At 40.5% G+C, this 14,182-nt stretch overlaps 1 protein-coding gene across 2 annotated transcripts in view; it reads left to right on the top strand.

Annotated features, from left to right (window-relative positions):
- The window catches only part of LOC308042769 (ephrin type-B receptor 5), a gene marked incomplete at its 3' end in the record, with an annotated part of 62,960 nt that extends 49,044 nt beyond the window's left edge, over positions 1–13,916 (top strand). For both annotated transcript variants that reach the window (XM_080348410.1, XM_080348409.1), the window contains 11 exons: positions 3,932–4,056; positions 5,190–5,352; positions 6,183–6,297; positions 7,773–7,828; positions 7,928–8,047; positions 8,456–8,703; positions 9,603–9,818; positions 10,880–11,029; positions 11,175–11,368; positions 12,599–12,754; positions 13,808–13,916. In XM_080348410.1, coding sequence (XP_080204536.1) covers positions 3,932–4,056; positions 5,190–5,352; positions 6,183–6,297; positions 7,773–7,828; positions 7,928–8,047; positions 8,456–8,703; positions 9,603–9,818; positions 10,880–11,029; positions 11,175–11,368; positions 12,599–12,754; positions 13,808–13,916 — 1,652 coding nt within the window. The remainder of the gene's footprint in view (positions 1–3,931; positions 4,057–5,189; positions 5,353–6,182; positions 6,298–7,772; positions 7,829–7,927; positions 8,048–8,455; positions 8,704–9,602; positions 9,819–10,879; positions 11,030–11,174; positions 11,369–12,598; positions 12,755–13,807) is intronic.
- Positions 13,917–14,182: the final 266 nt, after the last annotated feature.

The following is a 14,182-nucleotide window of genomic DNA, read 5'->3' as shown; positions in this document are numbered from 1 at the left end:
ACCCAGTTATGACTGGGATTTAATGAAAATTTCTATGGTCACTTCACAAAAAAAAAAAAAAAAAAAATCTGGTTTCTCTCTTTACTATGCCCTGTGTCTGCAGCATGAACAGAGAATTAAATGCGCTTATTTTCACATGCCAGGTTTCAGCAACTGGTTAAATGAATACTGAAACTTTTTGAACAAGTAGAAATAGGAGGTGCATAGTAAAACATGGCATCTTGTGGCATAAAAGATTTTTTCCTGTTTATTAGGCATGAGTGGAAACCATACACAAAAAGTAGTAATAACAGAAGTAAGGGAAGTGAAAGTAACTAACGAGTTTGCTTTTCTAAAGCACTCTCCATCCATGGGAAGTACAAGGTTATAACAGAAGACAACACAGGATATGTTTAAAGGTTTTTCAAGTATTTAGAGAAGGGGTTAGAACTAAACTGAAGTCTGTGGAAAAGACACAGGACATTTTCAAAATAAAGATATTAAATGCTAAAGAAGGGAATTTCCATACTGCATTCAGACTAATCTTCCTTGAAGATGATATGTGGGAAGATGTGTGCAACAAAGCTAGGGTCTAGAGGCATAGATGAATTTGATCAAACCATGTGAGATATGATGGGAGAGACACTGGATGGTTTCAGAAGCATATGGAGTAAGACAGAATGGGAAAAAAGTCCCAAAATAACTAGAAAGAAAACAGGCACTGGCAGGGTTTCATTTGAATCCAAATTAAGTGATAACCTCTGAGCCAGCTGTCTGAATTCCTGTTGTAGTCCACGGATGTCTAGTCAGTACTGCTCAGTGAATTGATTGAACCATCTGGTCAGAATCAGAAAATTACTTAACTCATAAGAGACCTCTGGAGGACATCTCTAATACCCCTGCTGAAGCAGGATCACCTCAAGGAGGCTGCCCAGGACTATGTCCAGACCAGCTTTTAATATCCCCAAGGAGGGAGACTCAACAACCCCTCTCGATAACCTGCTCCAGTGCTAAGTCACCATCATGGTAAAAAGTGTTTCCTTATGTTCAGAGGGAACCTCCTGTGTTTCAGTTTGTGCCCATTGCCTCTGGGCCTGTCATTGGGCACCACTGAAAAGAGCCTGGCTCTGGCTTCTTTACATCCTTCCTTGAAGTATTTGTGCATATTCATGAGACCCTTGGAAGCCTTCTCTTCTTCAGGCTGCATAGTCCCAGGTTTCTCAGGCTCTCTTCCTCTCATCTGAGACACCCTGGCGTAGCCAAAACATCTACTCAGGAGTGCAGAAATGGCACAGTAGAGGACCCTGCACCTACTGAAATGCTGGGTAGTTGAAAACTGATAGTACATATTAACATCAGAATGGATATGTTTTAACTAAAATACGAGTCAAACTTTGCTAATTGACTTCGAGTATTTCTTCTAGGTAGGGGAGATATTGTAGATTGGGAAGAAATGAGAAGGCTGGGAAGAATAACTGTTGGAGGTGGGAAGGAAAGGAATGAAAAGAGGTGAGGGGGCAGGAATTGAGGGGAGATTGAACTCTGATCATTATGCAAAATTTTCATTCGATACTAGAAGGAAGTAGGCTCTTCCCTGGCAGTGTAACTGTGTAGTTAGGTTTGCACCTCTCCCTGTGTGTGCTTTAAAGTTAAATTTTTCACAACACTAAAATGTCATGGAATCTGCCTTGATCAAATGTTAACTGGCCAGTTATCCCATTGTCCTCACATTATCATTTGAATTCAGTGTTCTTCATTTTTGTCTTAATTGCTACATATGGTCTTAATTGCTGCTGCCTTCCATCCTTGTCACAATATTGTCATTCGCAGGTGTAGTAGTTGTACAATCTTGTTTGAAAGAGAAGCAGTTGTAAGAAATGAAAGAGTAAGGATGAGTGAAAGCATTTTATTGTTTATACTCTTATATTTTTGTTTTATTTACATTTTTAACTGGTTCCCACTTGCCTGAGCTATTTGACACCCATTTCATTTGTGTCTTTCAGCATAACTGTATGTTGTTATTAAAAACAGTCTTTCTCTTTTTGACAATTATGAGGGAAGAAAATGCTATTCCACAGGTTTTGATGATTTGTCTGTGCTTTATTCCTCATATTGAGGAATTTTATGTCTGTGGTGTAAAACCAGTGGAGTTAGATGGCAGCTTTTCATTGGCGTGCTTTTTCTGGAAAATTTTAATGTTGCTGAAAATGTTACTTCCATTAGGAAAAGGAGGGATCCCTAGCTGCCTACCTGGAGGTTTCTTGGCAACATGACTTTTTGCTTGCAGAGGGAAAGCAAAACTTGAGAAGAGCATTGTGGACAGATACCTGTCAGACTGAAAGATCCTCTTTCAATTATCCTGAAATTTTTACTTGGAAATCTCTTCCTAAGGAGAAACTCATATTCTTTTTTCTTTTGCATAAACCTGGAGAGTGTACGTGTATGTATAAATTCATGGATGTTTTTTGAATAAGTGGATTTTAATTCTCCAGAAAGCTTCATGTGCATGTGGCTTTAACAGCCGTTCATCTCCCTTTCTGATCTGAGGACACTTTTTAGAAGAACTATCTACTTCAGGAAAGGGTCTGATATTAAATAGGTGTTTTGTACTTCTTCTGTCTTCAGAACATGTGAATGGTGCCTCTAGGAGCACAAAAAGAAGAAAAAACTACCCCACATAGTAGCTTGAATTGTTTCTCATTGTAATCTAATTTTAATTCAGTGATCAGTGTTTGAAATCATCAATTATATTATCTTCAAGATAAAATTTTGTTTCCCTCCTATTGATTTAGTGAGTTTCAGCTTAGAGAGAAGTAATTGCAATTACACAAGTCTCAGAGTCTTTAACTGACCTTCAAGCTTTTAGAATAGCCAATAGAAAGATTTCTAGGATTGGTACACACAAGTTTGTACTTGCTTTCTTGTTTAGATTCATGATTCCAAAGCCCTTTTTTATGTTTGATATCCAGATCCTGCTTTGTGTATGAAGGAAAGTGTATATTTTCCCACAGTAAGTAATATCTGACCTAGACTATAAGCACTTAATATCATAATGGAATCAAGAAAGCTAACAGATCCATCTGGGTTGTACACCAGGCTGGCCTGTTCAGAAAAAAACCCAGAAACTTAGCAAGCTATTTAAGAACAGACAGAAAAACTGTGTGTGAAGCTTCCACACTTACACAATTAACAGGGACCTTTAAGTGATGGTTCCAAGCAGCAGTGCTGGTTAGAAGCCCATTCAGGCTAGGCTTCTGTGGTTCAAAGGCCCAAACAGGGACTGGAAGTCTCAAATATAGTGGTAGTTTTGACATTTGAGCAACAGTCCTGACAGGGTTTGGCCTGAGATCCAGGAGCTAATCTGAACACAAGGCTGCATATCAGGCTGTTCCTTAATGCATCAGTGTCCTTATCTGCCTCCGTCTTCTGGTTTGCAACAGTGATCCAGTAGTGAAAGGCCTCCGTTGCTCTGATAGCCCATACTTGATTTTTTTCCCAAAGTAAAGAATTACTAACTGGGGGAGAAGCAGAAGAGAGATAGTGTGCTCTTCTTTTGCTCTGACCACTATTACATTGTTTGTCCAAGCATGATGCTAAGAAGAAGGCAGTGGCACTGAACACCTTGAACATCTTATATGCAAAAATTGCAGCTTTGAAGGTCAGAATGATGTTTCACTACAATATATATAATTTCATAATTCCTGTGCATGATCAGTTGGATGTGGATTTCTTCATTTTCTTTCTGTCCAAGTTGTCAGTGACTGTATCTCACAGTAGAGTTGCGTTGTGCCTGGATTTCTTCTGATTATTTTATAAAGTATTTAAAAAATGCAAATTAATGGCAATTAAAGGAAGAGCTGACATAAGTTATTAACTCATCGTATGAATATTAAATTATCTTTGTTGTTAAGCCTATCCCTTCACAATCTCTCCTTCCTCTCTTTTATTCTAGTCCCCTCTGCTGTCCCTATGATGCATCAGGTGAGTCGTACTACCAGTAGCATCACACTGTCATGGCCTCAGCCAGACCAGCCCAATGGGATCATCCTGGATTACCAACTACGCTACTTTGACAAGGTGAGCAGAAAGTGATGTAGTGCTGGTCGTTGTATAGCTGTTATGCAAAAAAGAACAGGGAAGTATTCTGTCTGGAGGTGCACCCCTGGATCGGGATTGATAACGTGGAGGAGAATGCTTCGATTATGAGGGAAGAATAAGCTGTAGCGAAACCAGAAGTTCATAATATATGCTTCATCTAACATCAGTCCATCTACATTTTCTAACTTGGAACCATGTAGGGACAATGCAAATAAAAAAAAGTGAAGACACTTGTAGCTAAGCTAAAAAGTTGTGGCTAACAATCTTGCTAGGTTGTTTAGTACCAGCTGACACAGTGGAAGGAGCTGAAGTTTCAAATGTATATATTGGAATTTGACTCACTGCAACATTCTGTAACGTTTTTATGGAGGGAACTCCTGTGTCCATATTTATGCCTGAACAGACATCTCTAAGAAATTTTGGGAGGACGAATGGACTCTTCCCTTCACTAAGTGGCAGGTATCAGTTACCTGTTTATGCGCTGGAATTACAGAATGGTAAATATTAAGTTGATCTCTATTCACATATTTCATGACTCCTAATGCAACTGATTTTACAAGAAGAGGCATTTAGGGCTATTGAGACAAGCTCCCATTCCATATTCTTGATCTTTCGCATAACTGTTTTTGCAGGATTGTGCAGGGCTACTTTTTTTCTATAAGCAAAGAGGCCTGCTATGTGTAATAACATGTCTAGCAGCTTCCTGGATACAGCATTACCTGTGTTCTTGCTCTAGATTGTCCTAGAAGAATATATGAGATTGTAGGAGAGAGCTTGTAGAAGGGAAAATTTCATGACAGGCTAGGGCTTTTTTATGGATATGCTTAGCAAGGGACCACAGGACAAGGTACTTTTATCTCTCACTTCTGTTTAAGTCAAGACTGAGGGCCTTTGACAGAGCTTTGTGAGAAGTCCAGGCCTAAGGTTATGAAAAGAAGCAGTGAAGAACAGTGAGTAGTATGCAAGGAAGTCAGGTCTGGAATAGCAGTTGGGAGGCTCTGTAATGAATTCAAAGAATATTGGGCTGACATGGAAATTAGCATTCTGTGTTGAGAAGAGACAGCATTGTGGGCAGAAGTCTCACATTCCTTTTTGGTCACTGACATTCACAGGCAGAAGACGAGGATAATTCATTCATCTTGACTAGTGAAACCAACATGGCCACTATATCAAATCTGAGCCCAGGCAAGATCTATGCCTTCCAAGTACGAGCTAGAACAGCTGTGGGCTATGGTGCATACAGTGGAAAGATGTATTTCCAGACTTTAATGGGAGGTAAGTGCTACCATTTTGTATTCATATCTGTACATAACCATCTTTCACTTGTGTATGCTTGTGAGTGTATTAGCTTATCTTTTGGAGGGCTACTACCAGACACTCCTACTGAAATTGGATTTCTGTATAATTTGCATATGCGGATTTGTTCACTCAAAGATGCTGTCAGAGTGTATTGTTTATAGTACCACTGTATTCCCCGGTCCTACTTGTTGTTGCCTCTGCACCTCTGACCAGCCAGAGCAGAGTGTGTCAGCAGATCTATCTTTAGGAGGGTGTTATAGTACATAGCACTACACACTGCTGTGGTTTGGCCTCCAGCTGTCACAGCATATCTTATGGCTGAATGCTCTGTAAAAGTCTAAAGACAGGTGGTACATGGGACATATACCCAGAAGCTTGTCTTCCAGCAGTATTACCATCCATTCATGCAAAGACCAGCATATTACCTTGTGATACTCTTTGGTCTGCATCAAAGCTACTCATGCCATCTATAAGTTAAATTAATAGGGAACAATGGGATCAAAGCCCCGGTGTAGAGCTAGCCTATACTTAAGAGGCTAGTCAGGTGTCAGTAGACCAGGGAAGGAAAAGTGGATTCTGAGGGAGCACTGGCTTTTCAGAAGTACGAAGGCACTGGAAAAGCACAGTGACTGAGGAGGTGAAGGGATAACCAAGTCAAGCATTTGTTGAACTGTCAGGACAAGGCTGGGAAGCAAAGGGCTGGTAGGGATGCAATTGTGGGTAAGAACTAGTGGAGTAGAAGGGAAACTCTAACAGTTCCTGTCCCCTGCATTTGTGTTTGTGTATGCATGTGTCTTCCTTGCTAGGGGAGCGCTCGGACGTGGTGCAGGACCGACTACCGCTTATCGTGGGCTCAGCACTCGGTGGTCTAGCCTTCTTGGTAATTGCTGGCATTTCCACCCTTGCCATCATCTTCAAGAGGTGAATTCCTTGACCTGCTCATGTGCACTGCAGACACTGGAACTTTCTTACCCCTGCTACATAACCCCATGCCAAGGGAAACAGCCTGATCTACATTTATCCAGATGTGCTTGAGATGCCATTTCCTAATTAAGGAAAAATTCTGCCCCATTACTGCTATCTCAGGAGCATCTCCTTTGGTAAACTACTCATGAATGTAGAACTGACTTTCAGATACAACAATAGAGTTAGAGCTCTTAGGTACAGGCCCCCAGTAAAGCTGATTTCTTTCCACAACAGAGCAGATTTTGAAGGTAGAACTCTGTTTTTACAGTCTTAGCAGTATTTAAAGAGATAAGCCTGAATAAAAGAATAATACACAATGTATTATTCTGTTGTCATTCTGTTAGAATGTCATTCTGTTAGAATTGTTATTCTGTTAGAATGACAGAATTAGTTATGTCAGTAAAGAAAAGTAACTTTTCATGATAGTGTCTTCAGAAGCTAATTGAATCAGTAGCTAGAAGGTCATGTGCTGAAACAGCAAAGCATTTAAGTTGACTCATCCATACATACAGCAGGGATGACACAGGATAACACAGAGTTTGATTTACAATCTGGTCTAATTAACATGATCTAGAAAAGACTGAAACTAGCATGAATTTTACATATCGGGGAAAAATATTAACACTGTTGGGAACAAAGTGACTTGAAAATAGAAGGTATGTTTAGAGCAAACCAGTAATAGGATGAAACTTATAAAACAAGAAGATCATGTGGGAAAAAAAAAAATGCCTGAATCACACACAGTTAAGACTATGAAATCTGAGAAACACCTATGCTAAGATGTATACTTACTGAAAGTTAAATGCATTTGTGCAATAAATATTACAATAAGAAGTACCATACCTTTTTTGTTCTGCACATGCAAAGGTGACATCATGGAACAGATTTCTGTCCATCTGGCTCTGTGTGGTTGGCTTTGAGTACCATACTTATGAAAATAGTAGAAGTAAATGCTGTTAAGAGACCAGGAAGAACAACAGAGAAGAATTAATCCTTGGGGAAAATGTATACAAATTAGGCATTAGAGTAAATGGCTCTGAGAATGTTTTTGAAAAACCTAAAAAGGCATCACGGAAGATGCTTTAGATTAGTATGGAAAAATAATAACTTGTTATAATTAAATGACATTAAAATGCAAATTTAGCCTGAACTTCCAACACAGTAAAGGTAAACTGCAATATTTTTTCTCAGGCTAGTACTGGAGACCCTATAATTTGTCATATCTAAAGTGGGGATGCAAACAATGCTGTAAAAAGTAGCACATTGAAAACAAGTATGCACTAGTTTTCAAGAGATGGGCAGGATCTTAATACCCATCTTCTGTCCCTAAATTGAAGGGTGTTCTGAGTCTTGCATTGAGAAGGCTATCTCAATATCCTATGAGGCACTCCTGTGTGTATTTTGACTTTCCTTTCCTTTATGTCCTGCAGTAAAAGGCAAGAGACTCCATACACTGATCGCCTGCAGCAGTATATTAGTGCACGAGGTAAGTGTTCTTGAGCAACCGATGGCAAGGTCCTCATGAACACCCATGTCTCTCAGGGTTTGATTCTGGTAATGTTTTGGGCTGTCTCCTCCACTGCAGGACTTGGAGTGAAGTATTACATTGATCCTTCAACCTATGAAGATCCCAATGAAGCTATTCGAGAATTTGCCAAAGAGATTGATGTGTCCTTCATCAAGATTGAGGAGGTCATTGGATCAGGTAGTGTGAGAATCTGCAGATTTTGAAGTGTCTTCTTGTTTACCTTGAGACCTGGCACACTGCTGGCCTGAGGTGGACCCAATCATGGTATATTAAGTGTCTCAGGAAACTTACCTTCATTTTTACCAAAATTCATCTTAACCTACTTGCATTTTGATGCTGACTCCAAACTGGGTTTAAAACAACCTTTGAAAACTCAGAGCTCCTAATTTGAACCCTGAAGATGTAGTCTCCAACCTGACTGAATTCAGAGCCTTCATCAACAACTCTACCTTAATCCAAACAGTCCTAGTAACCATATTTCCAAGCAGTGCCTGGAGTTTTCTACAGTAGAATGTTTTAGTACACCTGACTAAAATTCTTCGCTGTGTTTCCTTACTTGAGGTGTATTTCTTCCCTCCCTGACAGGTGAGTTTGGACAGGTGTGCTTTGGGCGCCTGAAACACCCAGGGAAGCGTGAATACACAGTAGCTATTAAGACCCTGAAGTCAGGTTACACAGATGAGCAGTGGCGGGAGTTCCTGAGCGAGGCCAGCATCATGGGGCAATTTGAGCATCCTAATGTCATCCATCTGGAGGGTGTGGTCACCAAGAACCGACCAGTCATGATTATCACAGAGTTCATGGAGAATGGATCACTGGATTCCTTCCTCAGGGTACCACAATCAGAGCCTCCTACAACTGTTACCTCTTCATCTTACTGTGTGCCAGTTTCAGATCTGATAATTTTGCCTGTTCTTCCTCTTCACTCCTGTCTCTATAAGTCCTCAGTTTCCCTGTTCAGGTGCAATAGAAATTACAGCAAATTACCGCAGTAAGTGGTTTGGGGCCAACATGGTGAAAATATTCCAAAAGCACACTCATAATACAAAATTTCTTCATTATTTTAGACTTCTCTAGCTCAAATAATTAGTGGTAAACAGCAATAAGCTATTTGTGTTTGTACGTAGCCTTCCAATTCCTTACGTACATGCTCCAAAGTCTGTTTTTCTACTAATGTTATTCAGACTTTATTCCACTGAAAGTTTTAAAGTTTCAACATTTTAATGTAATGAAACTGGTTATTTTTTGACTCAGTTTCCAGTTTCTAGTAATAAAACATAAATACAAACATTTTTATACTATAGATGCTTCACTTCTTTTTTTTTTTTTAATGATTCATATGCTAATTCAACCACAAATGCTTTAGCAGGTACATTTTGAAAAGCACATGTACCCATAGAAGCCATTGTGAAGGTCCTAAGACACTAAGAGCACATTTGTCTGGTCCCATGGTCCCATTCATTTAGCCATCTTAGTAGTTAATGAGACTAGGTGTAGGATGTTATAGGAGGATATGGCCACATGATGAGATTTGTCTTCATTTGAGATTCATTACCTTAAACCAACTCTCCTTTCTTATTTACTGTCCCTGCACCTTCAGATTTTGGCCAAAGTTAAGATCTATGTTCTCAAACTTCATAAATCCACCTTGTTACCTTGCTCTTTGTTAGTCTTCCCTTTTTGCTTTATGGTCTGTGGTCACAAAAGCCTATTTTTGCCTCCTTACTTACAGCAGAAGGAAGGACAGTTCAGTGTGTTACAGCTGGTGGGAATGCTACGGGGGATTGCAGCTGGCATGCGCTACCTTTCAGACATGAACTATGTTCATCGTGACCTGGCAGCACGGAACATCTTAGTCAACAGTAACCTTGTGTGCAAGGTGTCAGACTTTGGTTTGTCCCGTTTTCTGGAGGATGATGCTTCAAATCCCACTTATACTGGAGCCCTGGTGAGTTACCACTATGGAGTGCATTACTGCAGTGCTGCCAGGTGTTATTCTGTTCTCCTCCTTGATTTAGTGTACCCTTTTTAGTCCATCTTGAGACCAGAGAGATTAGTGGGGTAGAGCCTTCTGTTTTGTGGGCTACCTGTTCCAAAGCAGTAAAAACCAAAAATAACTGAATATCTGATCCACTCTGCCATGTGAAACAGAAACTCAGTGCCTTTTTTGTGGAATGATGGTGAATAGGACAAATCTCATAACCTGATATAGGTGTAATCTTTCCCCTTTCGTTAGCTTCTTACAGAAAGTATAAAGGACTGAAGGAGAGATTGATCCTGTACTACCACCCTTTGAGGAAAGAGGTATTTTTTTCCTACAGAAAAGATAACTGGCATAAGTATATTTATGGGCTTAAAACCAACTATCAAATCAACTTATTGCCTATGAAGTTCTGACATTTGTTATACATACGACAAAAAGGGCGAGTGTATAACAAGTGGGTTGAAACTACCCTTTGGTATGCGGGGGATGAGAATAATTCAGCCACTGAAAACTGAAACAAGTTTTCGACGTATGTTTTTTGAAGAACCAGCACCTGAATGATATTTTGTCTGGCAGATCATATCCACAGTCAGAGAGGTCAAGATGGAAAAAGGAAAGAGTTAATGCTAGCCACTCAGTGTATCTGTCCCTGGTGTTGCATGTTGTGATTGTTTAAATGGCCTTAGATTTCCAAATGTTTGTGACTTCAGGAGGGTTTTGCTATCTGCCACCTGTCAAATGCTGCAAAGAAGAGGTATAAAAGTTTAAATCTATAACATCATGGGATTTGTAGGAGCAAGGAGGCATGATTCTGTTTTCTCATACTATTGTCAATAGAACAAGGTGGAAACCTTGAACATAGTTTGAATTTAAACCAACAATGTCTACAAGACAGCATCAACTGGACTGGTACCCTATGCTCAGAGTTGAGTTGTGCTACAAGCATCTGATTCATTCAGTGATGTAATTTTCCCAAATAGTCCTTATCTCACTAACGTTCTGGTTGCTCTATGACCATTTTCTAGGGCTGCAAAATCCCCATTCGTTGGACTGCCCCTGAAGCTATCCAGTATCGCAAGTTCACCTCCTCCAGTGATGTCTGGAGCTATGGCATTGTCATGTGGGAGGTGATGTCCTATGGTGAGAGGCCTTACTGGGACATGTCCAATCAGGATGTAAGTATCATAAGTAGTGAAAATGTACATCTGCCTCTCTGCCCTATATCACTTAAAGTAGAAGAAAGTCATACACCACCAAGCGATTCAAGCCTGCCTTTTGTTTTCCTAGCTGTGATAGAACTCGGTTCTTCATTCCCTGCAGGTAATTAATGCCATTGATCAGGACTATCGCCTGCCACCACCCCCAGACTGTCCAACTGTTTTGCACCTGCTGATGCTTGACTGCTGGCAGAAGGAGCGGGTCCAGAGACCCAGATTCGAGCAAATAGTCAGTGCCCTAGATAAAATGATCCGCAAGCCATCTGCCCTGAAAGCCACTGGCACTGGGAGCAACAGGTGAGATAAGCATTTAGTGCAAAATAATAGGGCTTGTCTCTTGGTAGGCATAATGAGGAAAAGAAGCAGTAAATCAGGCTGTATAGTATTTTTTCCAACTCTCTCATCTGAGACTGGGAATAAATAGAAAGGAAAAAAATGAGAAGGAGGGTTGGAAGAACCTGATTCACTTAATGGGTGATGAGGAGTTGTGACTGCTGAATGTGAGGGGAGATAAATCTCTTGATGAGGTGCACTGAGGATAAACATGAGTGAGGGATATTAGGGGAAGAAGAGAGGAGCACATCCGAGTGCAGCTATCCAAGATATTCTGTGATCACACAATACTGTGTGATCACAAGCAGTGGTGAAGGAGGAGAAGAAGAGGGAAGAAAATATGTAGCTAAGACTATTTAGAATTGCAGCTTACATCGCATATTTTCCCAACTGCACTTTTCAGATGGAAGTCAGCAAAGAAGAAGTCTCTGGGGGAGTAAATGGCACCAAGATTAGATGGCTGTTGAGCTGCTGATGGAATTACTTCCTGCTGGCATTGAGGGTTTGTCCTCATTGTTACAAGCCTTGTCTCAGTGGAATGTACTCCACAGCTGAGGGAAGAGAAAAGTGCCTAGTCATGCCTAGTTTACTAAAAAAAGCACATAAAGAGAGCTATAGCTTTGAGATTCATATGATGGGGAAAAGAGCTAATACCATATATAAACAGTAATTTATTTGGCCTTTTACTACTGTACTTTAAGTGAAGGGTGTTGGAGCTGAAACAATGCACTCATTGTCTCACAGGTTACTTTCTGATCCAAGGAGTGCATCTAGGAAAAGGAGAGGTAATCACAAAGGTAAAAAGGTATAAGATCTCATCTCTGCCTCAGAAAATTCCCCACTGCAGCTCTTTGCCCTAATAGGGGCAAATTAATAGCCAGTAGGTCTAGACCCAGAAAATGTGGAAAGATCTGGGGCAACAAGAGAATGTGCCTGAGAGAGTATAAAACAAGAAGGAAGGATCAGTTTCTTGAGTTGGGTTAATTGTTTTCAGGCAGAAGAAGGAACATAGGTAGTCTAGAAACTGGGCATCAAGGTGAGACTCTAGGAATCAGGTAATGAAGGACAAATACCATTGTTCTCCCATTCTGTGCTCTTCAGAAGTTGCTTTCTCTCCTTCTCATAACTCTTAGCTTACTAGTGTGTTCAGCTGATGTTGATAACTTGTGTTTTTAGAACCTATCTCTTTTGCAGACCATCTCAGCCTCTCCTGAGCAACTGTCCTCCAGATTTCCCTTCACTCAGCAATGCCCATGAGTGGTTGGATGCTATCAAGATGGGCCGTTACAAGGAGAATTTTGACCAGGCTGGTCTGATTACATTTGATGTCATATCACGCATGACTCTGGAGTAAGTAGAGGAGCATAGAGAGGAAGAAAGCAGACACTCATTTTTGCATGCAGAAAGTGAAAGCAGTCTGAGAAATGTTTAATGAGGGCTATATGGAGAATACATAGACATGGAAAAGGAGAGGGAAGCAAGGGCAAAGCAGCTACTGTTTCTTGAATGATATGATGGCCTCTGTACATGGTCCATACCAGTGTACATTTGTAATCTATTTCTATAAGCACTAATATTCATCTTTTGTACCCTACAAAACATACTGCCAGAGACTGTCACATCAGAATGTTCATGATACCTACCACAGGTAATATTCACTTTTAAGGGGTTGTGTAGAACCAGCCATGTCATATACTGGGTTCAAGTGTTATGCAGAAGACTGGAGCCAGCAAAAGGAATATTCTTGTAATCATAGAATCATAGAATGGTTCAGGTTGGAAGGGACCTTTAAAGATCATCTAGTCCAACCTTGCTGCCATGGGCAGGGTCATTTTTCACTAGATCAGGTTGCTCAGAGGCCGATCCAACTTGGCTTTGAACACTTCTAATGATGGGACATCAACAACTTCTCTGGGCAACCTGTTCCAGTGCCCCACCACCCTCATCATAACAGTTTTTTTCCTTATATCCAATCTAAAGCTACCCTCTTTCAAATTAAAACCATTGGCCCTTGTCCTGTCACTAGAGGCCCTGTTAAAAAGTCTCTCTCCATCTTTCTTGGAAGCCCTTTTATAAATTGAAAGACCACAAAAAGGTCTTGCCAGAGCCTTCTTTTCTTCAGGTTGAACAACCCTAATTCTCTCAGCCTTTCTTCATAAGACAGGTGTTCCAGCCCTCTGATCATTTTCATGGCCCATTTCCACTACTTCTTTTAGTATCATACCTACCAAGCTCTGCTGATACTGTCTACACCCACAAATATTTGCCAGGCAAAAGCAGAAGCCTTGTCAACTGATTCTCAGACAATGATGATATCTGTACACATTGATTTGGTTCTACAGGCAAATGGTTCAGAACAAGAAGCTCATTTTAACACTTTCCACACCCTCTGTTCTCTTGCAGAGATATCCAGCGCATTGGCATCACCCTCGTTGGTCACCAGAAGAAGATTCTAAACAGCATCCAGCTCATGCGAGTCCATTTGAATCAGCTTGAACCAGTTGAAGTGTGATGTTTACATCATCCTTATTCCACTAGTTTCAACCTCTGGAAAGGTTCTGGGGAAATTCAGGGGAATTTTCACTGTAAGAAAAAGAGATGTCAGTATGCTACTTGAAGACTTAATGCACCCAGAGAGTGCACACAACATGTCCTGTTCCATGAACAAAACCAAAGCCTTGCCATGATTTGAAAGCAGAACTAAATAACTGGTGGCATTTAAATGTGGCTGATGCATGTACTGGGAACAGGATGGGGGAGGGAAAGTTATAACATGGG

The sequence above is a fragment of the Nesoenas mayeri genome (assembly GCF_963082525.1).
Source record: "Nesoenas mayeri genome assembly, chromosome: 1".
Lineage (NCBI taxonomy): Eukaryota > Metazoa > Chordata > Aves > Columbiformes > Columbidae > Nesoenas > Nesoenas mayeri.
The sequence above is the reverse complement of the archived record's forward strand: the minus strand, read 5'-3'. Positions and strand labels throughout refer to the sequence as shown.